The 12792-nt window shown below is 42.7% G+C and overlaps 1 protein-coding gene across 2 annotated transcripts in view; it reads right to left on the bottom strand.

The window, feature by feature from the left end:
• Positions 1-12792, bottom strand: part of daw1 (dynein assembly factor with WDR repeat domains 1) — an 83782-nt gene that overhangs the window by 23643 nt on the left and 47347 nt on the right. For both annotated transcript variants that reach the window (XM_072474072.1, XM_072474073.1), the window contains exons 5-6: positions 8531-8653; positions 3309-3408 (exon numbers count right to left, since the gene is read on the bottom strand). In XM_072474072.1, the coding sequence (XP_072330173.1) occupies positions 3309-3408; positions 8531-8653 (223 nt within the window). The remainder of the gene's footprint in view (positions 1-3308; positions 3409-8530; positions 8654-12792) is intronic.

The following is a 12792-nucleotide window of genomic DNA, read 5'->3' as shown; positions in this document are numbered from 1 at the left end:
ACTTAGGTTATGTAATAGCAGCCGAAGATTCCCCCACCTCCTTCCAGTTGTCTTCTCATTTCGCCCTGACAAGAATAGATTTTTGAATTCTGAAATCCTTACACATTATGAAGTTCTATTGTAATCAGAATTCAAATTAACTCAATTTGTTTCTTCAGTAAAGATGGCGCACTAAGGCCCCCAGTAGAACACGTCTCTATTGCGTGCAGTGGATGCAAGAATTATATAATTTTTTAAAAAATCAGTCTGCCCACTTCTCAAACTTTTGTGCGTTTTTAATGGTATAAAAATATTGCCATCTGATTTTGGATTGGCATGATTTTTTTTTCTGTTTTGGATAGAATGGAGAAAATATAAAATTTGGTGTACACTGTTAATAATTGTTAAGTCTGAGCTCCAGAACCAAGATGCATTTTTCTAGGTCACAAGGGATGTTCGATTGTATAACCTGGGATAATTTCTGAAATGGATAACAGCTTTCAAATCCCAGAGTAGTAACATCCTTCTGACCTGAAGGTAGCATCTCATACTCGGATATTATTTTCCCAAAGAGACTAGCAACCCTCTGGTACCTCATTAAGTGGTACATGTTCATCTGTGAGTCTGTACATCTAAGGAAAAGGCTAATATGTTAAATGAGTACTTTGCATTTGTTTTCATAATCGAGCAAGAGCCAAAGCGTAATTACAAGATAACCGAAAAATAGCATAAGCGAAGAGTTTATTGCATTTAATCTAAGTTTTAAAAATGGTAATGTAGAAAGTAATGGACTGTAGACAAACCTCCAGCTTTCAGCTCCTGGGTATTGAAAAAAAGAGAAAATTGTAGAGGCGTTTACCATAATTTCCCAAAGCTCTCTAGATTCGGCAATTGTGCCTTTGGATTGGAAAATTTAAAATGTTAATTCATCACTTAAGATGGGAGGGAATAATCAGGTAACTACAGCCCTATCAATTTAATATCAATGGGGGGAAATCTCTTGAATCTATCACTGGGGACAGAATAACTGAACACTTGGACAAGTAATAAAAGTAAATTACTGCAGATGCTGGAATCTGAAACAAAAGAGAAAATGCTGGAAAATCTCAGCAGGTCTGGCAGCATCTGTAGGGAGAGAAAAGAGCTAACGTTTCGAGTCCCATGACTCTTTGTCAAAGCACTGACAAAGAGTCATCGGACTCGAAACATTAGCTCTTTTCTCTCCCTACAGATGCTGCCAGACCTGCTGAGATTTTCCAGCATTTTCTCTTTCGTACTTGGACAAGTAGTTGTTTGGTAGTATAGAACTTGAGTATTGCTGAGGAAAAACGTTTTGCCGAAGCTTTTCATCTTGCACTCATCAGGACAATCTCAAGAACACCAATGTCAGGCGAAACAACAACTTTATACTCCATTAGAAGAGAGTGGTGATTGGTCGGCAAGTGGACTCTGCCATAGAGAATGCACCAGTTAACTGTAACTGACAGTTAACTGCCAAGCACCATTTGAAAATTTGAACTAGGCACCTTGATGCTGATTGGTCAAGGCATTGCCCTAAAGAATGAACCAGTGAAAGCCTATCACATATTTTTTTCAGCTGAAACTGTCGCAATGTGTGTACATGTTCTTTTTGTTGGAAAAGAACAGCACCCTGCGTATTAATATATATATAAATTCCAGTACACATACATATGCACCACACTGCGAGCATGACTGACAAATCGGTTGCCGGTATACATTTGGGCATCCTGAAGATTATTCAGCAAATGTCGTCCAATTGTAGAATCACATCTAATGTTCAAAGCTGTGTTTTGAGTTTTGCAAGCACAGGGTGGTTGGGTACGGTCTGTATCTTGTCCGTTGCAAACAAGGGAACTGGCATGCTGTTTGATACAATCCTCAAGTCTACATACCTAGCATCACACTGGCACTGAAATTCATATACCATATTACGAATTTATGTAATAGGCAGAACGTCTTTTTGCCTTGATGGTTCCTGTTAGTGGTGAATACCACTTGCATTGCTACTGCATACTAGTAGGGTGGAACCGCAAGCTTCACCTGCTGCTCAAAATATGAGATACCGTGCCTTTCCAGGGTAATCTGAGTTAAACTGGGCACGTAACAGGACCTGAAATGACGACCTTAGGCTTGTTCATGATTTTGCACTATATACAGCATGCAATGATCTGATCACTGTAGCCATTATGCCGCAGGATGTCTTTGATGCACCCTATTTCAACATAAAGTTTACATGGTGAGCAAATGCCTTGGACTGTATATACAAATTTGATGACTAGGCCAATCTTATAGCATGTGGAACTGTAAGAATTCCAACATGTGTATTGACCAATGAAGGTAGGCTTGCGGTAGACCATAGTAGAGAACCCTATCGCAGATTTCTCAACTAGTTCATTTGACCACTCCATTTCAAAGGTGAATTTGAGTGCAGGATGGAGCCCGTTAAGACATACAAAGAAATTATTACGTGCTGCGACGGATTTAAATATAGCAAATGTATAATCCACATATTGGATGTATGTAAGGGGTAGTCTTTTTTCAGCTATCCTTGGACAATGTGTGTTGATTGAATTTTTTGAGAAGGTCGTTAATATGGTGACTTGAGAGCGCCTTTGGAAATTACCTATATGGATTTCCATAGGCATTTGCTCAGGTTCCTCACGATAGACTATTAACACAAATAAAAAACACACTGAATTAGATATAACCTTGTGACATGGGTTGGTAGGTAGCAAACAGAGTAGGATTAATGAGAATGTACTTTGATTTGTGGGATATGGCATGTGATGTTCCCAGGAACCCCTTTTCGGATTCAGCTTTTCATTGATAAATGTAAGTGCTTTTAATTTTAGTTAACAAGTGACAAAGTCATTATTAGAGAAGTTCTGAGCACATTAATCAAAGATATTTAGAATGTCAAACTCTTCAGACATTGTAACAAATGGACATAAATCTGAGGACATTATACATCTCCTGAGGTCACATTCAGAGCCCAGTGTGAAAACAGATTGCCAGGAAGTTGAGCTGCCACAGATGAAATAACAAACTTGATCCAGTTGATTTGGTCATTAATGCAACTTCCTCATGTAAATAAACTCAAGTAAGTGGATCTCATTCAACTCCATATCCAACCTCCAAACCTCCCAATCACAAGATGCCATCGGTAACTTTCTTCAAGACAAATTAGAAACATACAAAACAAACAAAAACAACAAAATCCTAAAATATAATTCTTTTGAGATTTGATTATTAAAAGGAGCAATAATATCTAGATGTCCTCTTTGATTCTAAGAAGTATAGAAACTTACAATTTCTGCAGTATGTCCACGAAATGTATTGTAACATTTGCCTGTTTCAGAGCTCCATAATTTGCAGGTTTTATCGAACGAACCAGTAGCAATCTTGTCTCTAATTAAAAATAGGCACGCATTTTAAATTTGTCTTATAAACTTTCTGAAAGATATAGGGAGCGCATTTCCACGCAGTGACTATAAATCTCCATTGTAACATTAGTGGAAGAGCTGCAGAAACCCTGGAAATTAAATGCCTCTTCCCTGGGTTTCTACAGTTCTTTGCCAAATTTATAGCAAGATCAGGAGTAACCTCTAGAAATTGACGCCCATAGGTATGAAAGGCACAAAGTAGTCCAGTCAATGGAATATTTCTCTTGAAACAGCAATACATTTCTTATGCCCACTGCACCAACATCTAATCTAGTAATGACCCCACATCCATCTTGCCATCAGTGCAACCAAGTCAAAAATGTATATGCCTTTCTATTACCCTCACAGCGGCATTAGAAGAACTTCAAAATAATTATCAGCGTTTCAGAGATGGAAAATTTGAATAATTGAAGTAGACTGTCCAAGCACATTTCAACTGCAGCTTGACTTCATGCATGTTTTTTAAATGCCTCTGGATAAAGGTTCTAATTGGGGACTCTTTAAATGTTTCGTAGAGCTTCTGAACAATTATACCTTATTTTTTAGCTGTAAATCAGCTTAGCTATTAATTATTCTTCTAAAGAAATTTAGCATTAAGACCACCCAGCATAAACTTATCTAGTTGCTGTTCAACTATTGCCTTTTGACAACTTTGCTGAGTAAAACAGATCAATCAATTTGTATAGAGCTATTGGAGGGGGCACATAATTACTTTAATTTTATTGGTAATTCACTGTTTCCTAACCAGTTGGTTCCATATTACTCTTGACAAAAAAATACTGTGAGGAACCTTTCAACATCATTACTCCACAAGATGTCACGGGAGGAGTAACCTGTTTAAAATAATTGCATGTTTTTTTCACATTCATTGTGATTGTTGAGAGATTTGCTCACGGAGAGGAGATAAAGATCACAATAACCACTAACACAGGCCTACTGTTATAAAACTTTTTTCAAACGTTTTAGAGTTTGAGGGAAAAATTGGATTTGTCTTATTAGCAAGTGGTTGTATTATGAAACATGTTTATCCCACATCTGGTCAAGTTGAGACAGATAGCACACAAACATCATGCTCCCTGATCCTCAACATGATTGTGACATGCAGCCCAGGGCAAATCACACTGCTGACTGACTGCATTCTCACATGACTAGCACGACATACTGCACTCCTAAATGCATGCACTCCTAAATGCAGCTTATCTCTCTTAAATGAATATCCATTCATCTGCAGCAACTGGTGGAACAGTGTCAGAAGGTCTTTGAGGGAAAGAAGATATTGCAACTGGCCAAAGAGCGGAGACCAGGGGGCGGGATTCTCTGAACTCCTGCCGGGTGGGAGAATCGCCGGGGGTCGACGTGAATCACGTCCCCCGCCATCCTCCCGCCCCCCAAAAACCGGCCCGGCGTGAGTCGCGCTGCCCACCTCAGAGAATGGCGGGGTCCGGCGCGACTCAATGGGCCCCGGGGCTGTCCGGATTCTCCGGCCCGCGATGGGCCGAAGTCCCGCCCGTTCTATGCCGGTCCTGCCGTAAATTAGAGTTGGTCCCTTACCGGCGGGACCTTGCGGCGCGGGCAGGCTCCGGGGTTCTTGGGGGGTCGCGGGGGGATCGTGGGGGTATCTGGCCCCGGGATGTGCCCCGGTGGTAGCCTGGCTCGCGGTCGGGGCCCACCGAACCGCGGGCGGGCCTGTGCCGTGGGGGCACTCTAATCCTTCCGCACTGGAGGCCTTGGTCATCCGCCATTCCCAGAAGTGAATCCCTCTGCGTATGCGCGGGGATGACGCCAGCACGTGCTGGTGCTCCCGCGCATGCGTCAACTCGTGCCGGCTGGTGCAGGCCCTTCGGCGCCGGTTGGCGTGGCGTCAGGCCCCTATCTCGCCGGCAGGTGGAGCACCAACCACTCCTGGGCAGGCCTAGCCCATGAAGGTGCGGAGGATTCCGCACCTTTTGGGGCAGCCTGACGCCGGAGTGGTTCACGCCACTCCATCCCGCTGGGACCCCCCGCCCCGCCGGGTACGTGAGAATCCCACCCCAGGAGTGTCAGTGCAAACCCGATGGGCCGAATGACATCTGTAGGGAATCTATGAAGGTTCTCTGATGTGGCACTGTCTATCATAGTCCAGGTGGTTGAGAGGAGGTGAGCGGATAGGTGGGGCAGGAGGTGACTCAAGGCAGAACCTGAGAATGGGAGCTGGTAGTCAGGAACTTGAATTCTAGGAGCCCCAAGGACCTGGTTGCAATGCTGGCAAAAGTGTAATGCTCTCACACAAGTAGTCAAGGTCAATGAATGCATCATCAAATTACTTATGACCACACTACCAACCTTTCACACTGTTCAAAACACCACAGCTCCATTATTCACCCATCAGCAACCATGGCTCATACCTGACATTTAGATGCTCCACCTCACTTACCAATGTTGCCAGCCTCACACCCACCTCTTCAGATTCCACATATGTCCAGCTATTCAACTATAGTAGACACATCACTCAAAACACATGGCAACACACTCACTAATATTTTACCCTCTAACTTGCAGGATAATGTTGTAGATAACCAGAGGGAACAGTAGAGAACCAGTGAGGAACAGGTATGTCTTCATTGCCTGAGCCTTTTAGAAATGTTCCACATTATGACAGTGATGGTTGCAACCTGTGTCACCAACCATATTAAGAAAGAGAGTATGTTCATGTTTTATGCATCTCAAATACTTCACCCACTTTCTGTTTTCTGGCATCAAGTGCAAGCTGTGGATGGTGTGACAATTGGCCTGGTCCACCCTAGATTCCTTACTTCAAATTCCCAAATATTAAGGCCTGGTCAGCTGCTGCATGAAGGGCATAGGGATCAGTTTATGTCTGATGAAGAAGTACTGTCACTTGCAGCCACCAGCTCAAATGCATGCATTATCTGTATTTTAGAGACTAGTATAGAGTCAGGATCAGCATATGATGCACATGGTGAGTAACTGGGCACAAGTGAGCTGCAGGTTTCAGCCAAGCCAGGAGGGAAAGGGCTTAATGTACCCCACTTCATCCGGCAGGGTGAAGTGGAGGTGCTAGGGGGCAAGACTCAACGGAAGGCTTGAATGGGACGATATACAGGAGAACATTGAAGGGAATGCACACAGATATTTGGTGCATTGTCAGGTCTGTTATCACTATGGAGAAGTCCATCTTCAGCTTGGCACATTGTTTTGCAAGTAGTTTGAAGCCTATCCTTTCCAGCATAGAAATGGTGGCCAATTCCATGACAGCATTTATGGACGCAGCTATGCTGTAACATCTGGTGATTGATGTACCAGTGTCCAATGCAATACCAGCAAAAGCCATCCAATATCTCAGTCCTGTAGTAGAAGATCACACTAAGATCATGAGATCCATGTTTCTTGCCAAGAAAGCTCAGCCTAGTGTCATGCAGGCTCAGGCTGCTGCAATCGTGGCTGTGACTACCAGTGCTCAAAGGGACATACCCCATTCATAGTGTCCAGTAAACTACACTCCAAACTACTGTGAGAATTGCTGAAGCATCACTCCTGGGCAGTACACATGGATCGATAGAACACAAAGCTACTGTTCTCTCTCAGGCTAACAGCATTCATGATCCCACCATTTCCAATATCCCAGTGCCCTTACTGTTGTCTCTCAGCCAACCAGCCTAGACTACAGCTACCCATGCTGCTGTCTGAAGCTAGGCCCTCAAGGCAGAGCTATTCAAGGGCATCCTGCACAGCCATCTGCAATCTCCCAATTGAAAGATCACAGCCTTATACTAGGCTACTGCAGCCACTGGGTTCCTACACCATGTCAAGCATAAGTACCCACAAGACAAGCACTAAGGGAATAGTCATGGATGAACAGTTCAATTTGATCTGTATTATTGGAAGTATTGTTGGATAAAGTTGTTATAGATGGTTATCTTGTGGCTTCTTTATTTCAGGATTTTGCCAAGTGGACCATGTGATGTTCTGTAACAAAGGGGTGGAAGGTGGGGAATTATGACCAGTGGCAATGTGAGAAGTGATTTAGGGGAACCAGAATCTGAGTAGCCAATCATGGTCAGCCCATTCGGAGTGATGCCTCCTTCGTTGTGAATCCAAAAAACATTCCAAACTCCTTCAATAACACTGAACTCTGTACCTCCACTCCCTATTTCCAAAGGAAAAGTCAAAAGCATCTCTCCAGGTAACAACAATGGGGTGATCGCTTGTGCAGTTAAATTAATGGTCAGTTGGGAGGTTTTAAGCTAACGGAACCTGTGAGATCCAAAATGATAGGCTGTGCATTAAATCAGAGCAGTGCACCAAATCAGCTTTAGGCACTGTTTGACTTGATAATCTGCCCACTCTGCATGCTTCCGGTAAACGAGCACCCTTACGATCATGCTGCAGTGCATGGGCCAGAAGCCGCCATTTAATGAGCTCTGGGTTTCTGTAGCATCTGTAATGGTGCTACAAACCCAAATTTTGTAGCTTCTAATTTCTAACTACACTCATTTTATTTGATGTGTTATAATAATAATCATTATTAGTGTCACAAGTAGGCTTACATTAACATGGCAATGAAGTTACTGTGAAAATAGTGAAATGATGGGGAAAGGAATTCTGCAACATTCATTGATCAATGTTAGGTTAGGTTTTGTGAATATTGGCTATATGAACATGTAATATATTTACTTGCAATTTCCTGTTTGCTACATGAATGGAGGCATCATCATGTTTAAGATAATTGCAGACAAATACATCCAGCATTTATATAACATTTACATTCTATAATTGCAAGCCCCTAGCTTGAGGAATGGTTAAACATCAAAATTGAAGGAAGCTTAAAAATGTGAAATAAATAATATATAAGTAATTACATATTTTAACATTTGTAACAGTACAATTCTGTCAATACTTTGCAAGTAAAGCACTAAACAAAATTGAGACAGTGGTATCTGCTGATTGGAAATATATATAATTTGAGGTATCTAAGTGTGCGGTTTTTATACAGTGACCATAGTTTCTAACAAAGCTCAAATAACAAAATCACTACCACTAATTTTTTTGGCAAATATCAGTAGCCAATATACAATTCCTTTTCTCACCCATAAGGATTGTTGAATGCAATAGCGTAGACCACATTCCTATGCCCCTCAAGTGTATGCAGCTCTTCTCCTGATGCAGTATCCCACACTTTGCAAGTCCTATCATAGCTTCCTGTAATAAATCTAACATGTACAAAGCAAATATTAATCTCACCAAAACATAATTGTTTAATAAAAGAGCAGAGATACTTAGAAATCCATAGAAGGAGGGCGGCATGTGGCGCAGTGGTTGGCACTGGGACTGCGACACTGAGGACCTGGGTTCTAATCCAGGCCCTGGGTCACTGTCCGTGTGGAGTTTGCACATTCTCCCCATGTCTACATGGGTTTCGCCCCCACAACCCAAAGATGTGCAAGTTAGGTGGATTGGTCACGCTAAATTGCCCCTTAATTGGAAAATAATAATAATTGGGTACTCTAAATTTTAAAAACAATCCATAGAAGTTATAACAAGGGACAGGTTATTCAGCCCAACCTGTCAGTGTCAGTGTTGATCTCCGCATGAACATTTAAGTACCTGCTTCCCATATCCCTTCATTCTATTTTCTTCATGCAACTATTCAATCTGATTTTAAACAAATACATTCTGGCCCAACCATTATTCCTGGTAATGAATGCCTTACCATAAATTCTCTGTGCAAAGTTTGCCCTCTGCCAGAAGTCTCTCATTTAGTTCTGTATCTAAGGGCTCTTGGTCTTGACACATCGATTGCCAGAATCAGCCCTTTATGTACCCTGTTCCTTCATTTCGTAATTTTTAACAATTCTATCATATTGCCCTCAAATCGGTATTATTTAATGAAGAAGAGAGATGGGCTGCAAGGTGGCACAGTGGTTAGCACTACTACCTTGTGGAACCAAGGACCATGGTTTGATCCCAACCCCGGGTCGCTGTCCATGTGGAGTTTGCACATTCTCCCCGTGTCTACGTGAGTCTCACCCCCACAACCGAAAGATGTGCAGGGTAGGTCAATTGGCCATGCTAAATTGTCCCTTAATTGGAAAATGTATTTTAAAAAAGAGACATTTTTCTAAGTCTTTCTTTATAGTTGTATTTCCTCACTTAATGAATCTGCATTGCATTCTTTGATGTCTCAATATATTCCTAGAGAATGGACACCACTATTCTACACACTAATAAACTGGGGTCTTATTAAAGTTTTATAGGGGCTCATCATTACTCTTGGCTTTTGTAGTTTATATTTTACAACAAAACCTAGAATTCGATTAGCATGTTTATTGCCTTATCAACCATAAGGGAAATATTTTAAATAAAGTATATTTCCTGCATCCCACATGTTTTATACATGTTCAGAATTAATATAAATAAATATAATGCTGCCAATCATCACCAAGATTGATCTTTCATTATGTTTTGCACCAAAAGCAAAACTGAAATTTAACAAAATATCTAGGTTTATGAGGAGATCTGATTGCATCTGTAATTATGCACCAGTTAAAACTTGTTCAATGATAATTCTTCCCTTAAACATACAGAAGTGTTGATTGCTATTGCCCAATTTAACATTCATGTGAGCTGAGAGTTCGCTTTTATTTTATCTGATTTCCTATAAAATGATGCAACCAGATGCTTCACAGACCTAATCCTATTTGTTCTGGTTTCCTAACCTGCCCAACATCCAAGAAATGTAAAGAATCATTAAGTTTATACAATTTGAAGTGGAATTTGATAAACAGAACTCAGTGCTGCCCTGTGAAACATTTGCTCTCTTTCAGCATGGCAGCACATTTGCTCTCTTGCAGCACGGTAGCACAAGTGGCTAGCACTGTGGCTTCACAGCGTCAGGGTCCCAGGTTCGATTCCCCGCTGGGACACTGTCTTTGCGGAGTCTGCACATTCTCCCAGTGTCTGCATGAGTATCCTCCGGGTGCTCCGGTTTCCTCCCCAACAGTCCAAAGAAGTGCAGGTTAGGTGGATTGGCCATGCTAAATTGCCCTTAATGTCCAAAAAGGTTAGGAGGGGTTATTGAGTTACGGGGATAGGAAGTGGGGGCTTATGTGGGTCGATGCAGAATCAATGGGCCGAATGGCCTCCTTCTGCACTGTATGTTCTATGATTTCCATTGTAAACCTATCCACCTCAATTTGAACTCAGTCCTAAATTATCCTAATGACTCACAGAAAGCTAAATGAACTTTCGCAACCTGAATTCCCATTGTTTCTTGGAATGTTAATGTTTAATTCTAATTATCTGTTTGCAACATGGACTGAACTACTAAAATTTATTGTGATTAGCTTTGCTTATGGCAGCACTCTAACCCAGATCAGAAACTTGTGGGATTATGCCTGACTCCAGGGCTTAGTTAATTAATGACAGATAATGTTAAATGTAAACTCTGATCTCGACACCCACTACAATTTGAAACTCAAATTCCTTTCAAATTCACAATGTCTCTCACATGTAAATGCAATAATTGGAATTGCATTTTGTATGTTCTCATGAAAGATGAATATTCACAAACAAAGCAAAATTCTACGGATTCCGGAAATCTAACTTAAAAGAGAAACAGTACGCGAAACACTTGGCAGTCAGCAGCTGTGGAGGGAAAACAAGGGTGAAGGAAGGCCTCGATGGCCCCACCATTGGTTGGAGTGTTGGGTTGGGTTGGGAGGTGGGCTGGGGCATTACAAAATTTAGAACAAGGAAGAACCCATTTTTATCGAAATGGATTTTGAGCTGTGCAAGTGTCCGCCGCAGAGAGCAAGGCATTTCCTTCACATAAGTAAATCAGGCTATGGGCTCTGAAAATATCCTGTTAATAGTACTGAAGACTTGGGCGCAAGAATTAGCCATGTCCCTTGCCAAGGTCTTCCAGTCCTTCTTTTATTCTCTCGGGGGTGAGGGCATTGCTAACTAAGCCAGGATTTATTGCTCATCTCTAATTGTGCTCGAGAAGATGGTGGTAAGCCACCTTACTGAACCGCTGCAAACAATCTGGTACAATCACATTTGGCGGATTGGCCATGCTAAATTGCCCCTTAATGTTCAAAGATGAGAGGGTCAGGTTACGGGGATGGGCGGGGTAGTGGGCCTAGGTAGACCTCACTTTGGCAAATCCGACCACAAGTCGGTATTCCTACTACCAGCTTACAAACAGCAACTCAAGCGTGCTGAGCCAGTCAAGAAAACCGTGCAGTGCTGGTCCGAGGAATCTGAGGACATCCTCCGCGACTGCTTGGAGTCTGTGGACTGGTCCTTTTTCAAGGCCGCGGCAGCTAACCTGGACGAGTACGCGACCACCATCACAGACTTCATCAGTAAGTGTGTCGAGGTCTGTGTACCAAAGAAGACAATATGGGTATTCCCCAATCGGAAACCCTGGCTCAACCAAAAGGTTCACTCCCTGCTGAAGTTCCGGATGGAGGCTTTCAAGTCTGACAACACTGACCTATATAAGAAATCCAGGTACGACGTACGGAAAGCCATTAGGGATGCAAAAAGACAATACCGCACCAAACTGGAGTCCCAGGCCAACGGCACTAACCCACGACGACTATGGCAGGGCCTACACAAGATCACAGGCTATAAAGCAAGGCAAGGCCTACCCAATGATCTGAACAAGTTCTATGCCCGCTTTGAGCAGTCAGCCAATGTATCAGTGCCACCCGCCCCAATAGCCCTGGGCACACCCATACCCACTATTACAGCCTCAGAAGTAAGAGCTGCCTTCTTAATAATAATAATAATAATCACATTGTCACAAGTAGACTTCAATGAAGTTACTGTGAAAAGCCCCTAATCGCCCATTTCCGGCACCTGTTCGGGGAGGCTGGAACGGAAATTGAACCCGCGCTGCTGGTCTTGTTCTGCATTACATGCCAGCTGTCTTAGCCCACTGTGCTAAACCAGCCCCTTGAAAGTGAATCCGCGGAAAGCGACAGGCCCTGAAGGAGTCCCTGGGTGAGCACTCGGAGCCTGCGCAGACCAGCTGGCGAGTGTAGTCGCAGACGAAAGAGAAAATGCTGGAAAATCTCGGCAGATCTGGCAGCATCTGTAGGGAGAGAAAAGAGCTAACGTTTCGAGACCGATGACTCTTTTGTATTGAGTGTATTCGCAGATATCTTCACCACCTCACTCCTCCGCTCGGAGGTCTCCACCTCAAGAAGACCGCCATAATACCAGTACCAAAGAAGAACAAGGTAGCGTGCCTCAACGACTACCGACATGTGGCCCTAACTTCTGTTATCATGAAATGCTTTGAGTGGCTAGTCATGAGACGGATCAATGCCAGCCTCCCAGA

The sequence above is a fragment of the Scyliorhinus torazame genome, chromosome 14, assembly GCF_047496885.1.
Source record: "Scyliorhinus torazame isolate Kashiwa2021f chromosome 14, sScyTor2.1, whole genome shotgun sequence".
Taxonomy (NCBI): domain Eukaryota; kingdom Metazoa; phylum Chordata; class Chondrichthyes; order Carcharhiniformes; family Scyliorhinidae; genus Scyliorhinus; species Scyliorhinus torazame.
The sequence above is the reverse complement of the archived record's forward strand: the minus strand, read 5'-3'. Positions and strand labels throughout refer to the sequence as shown.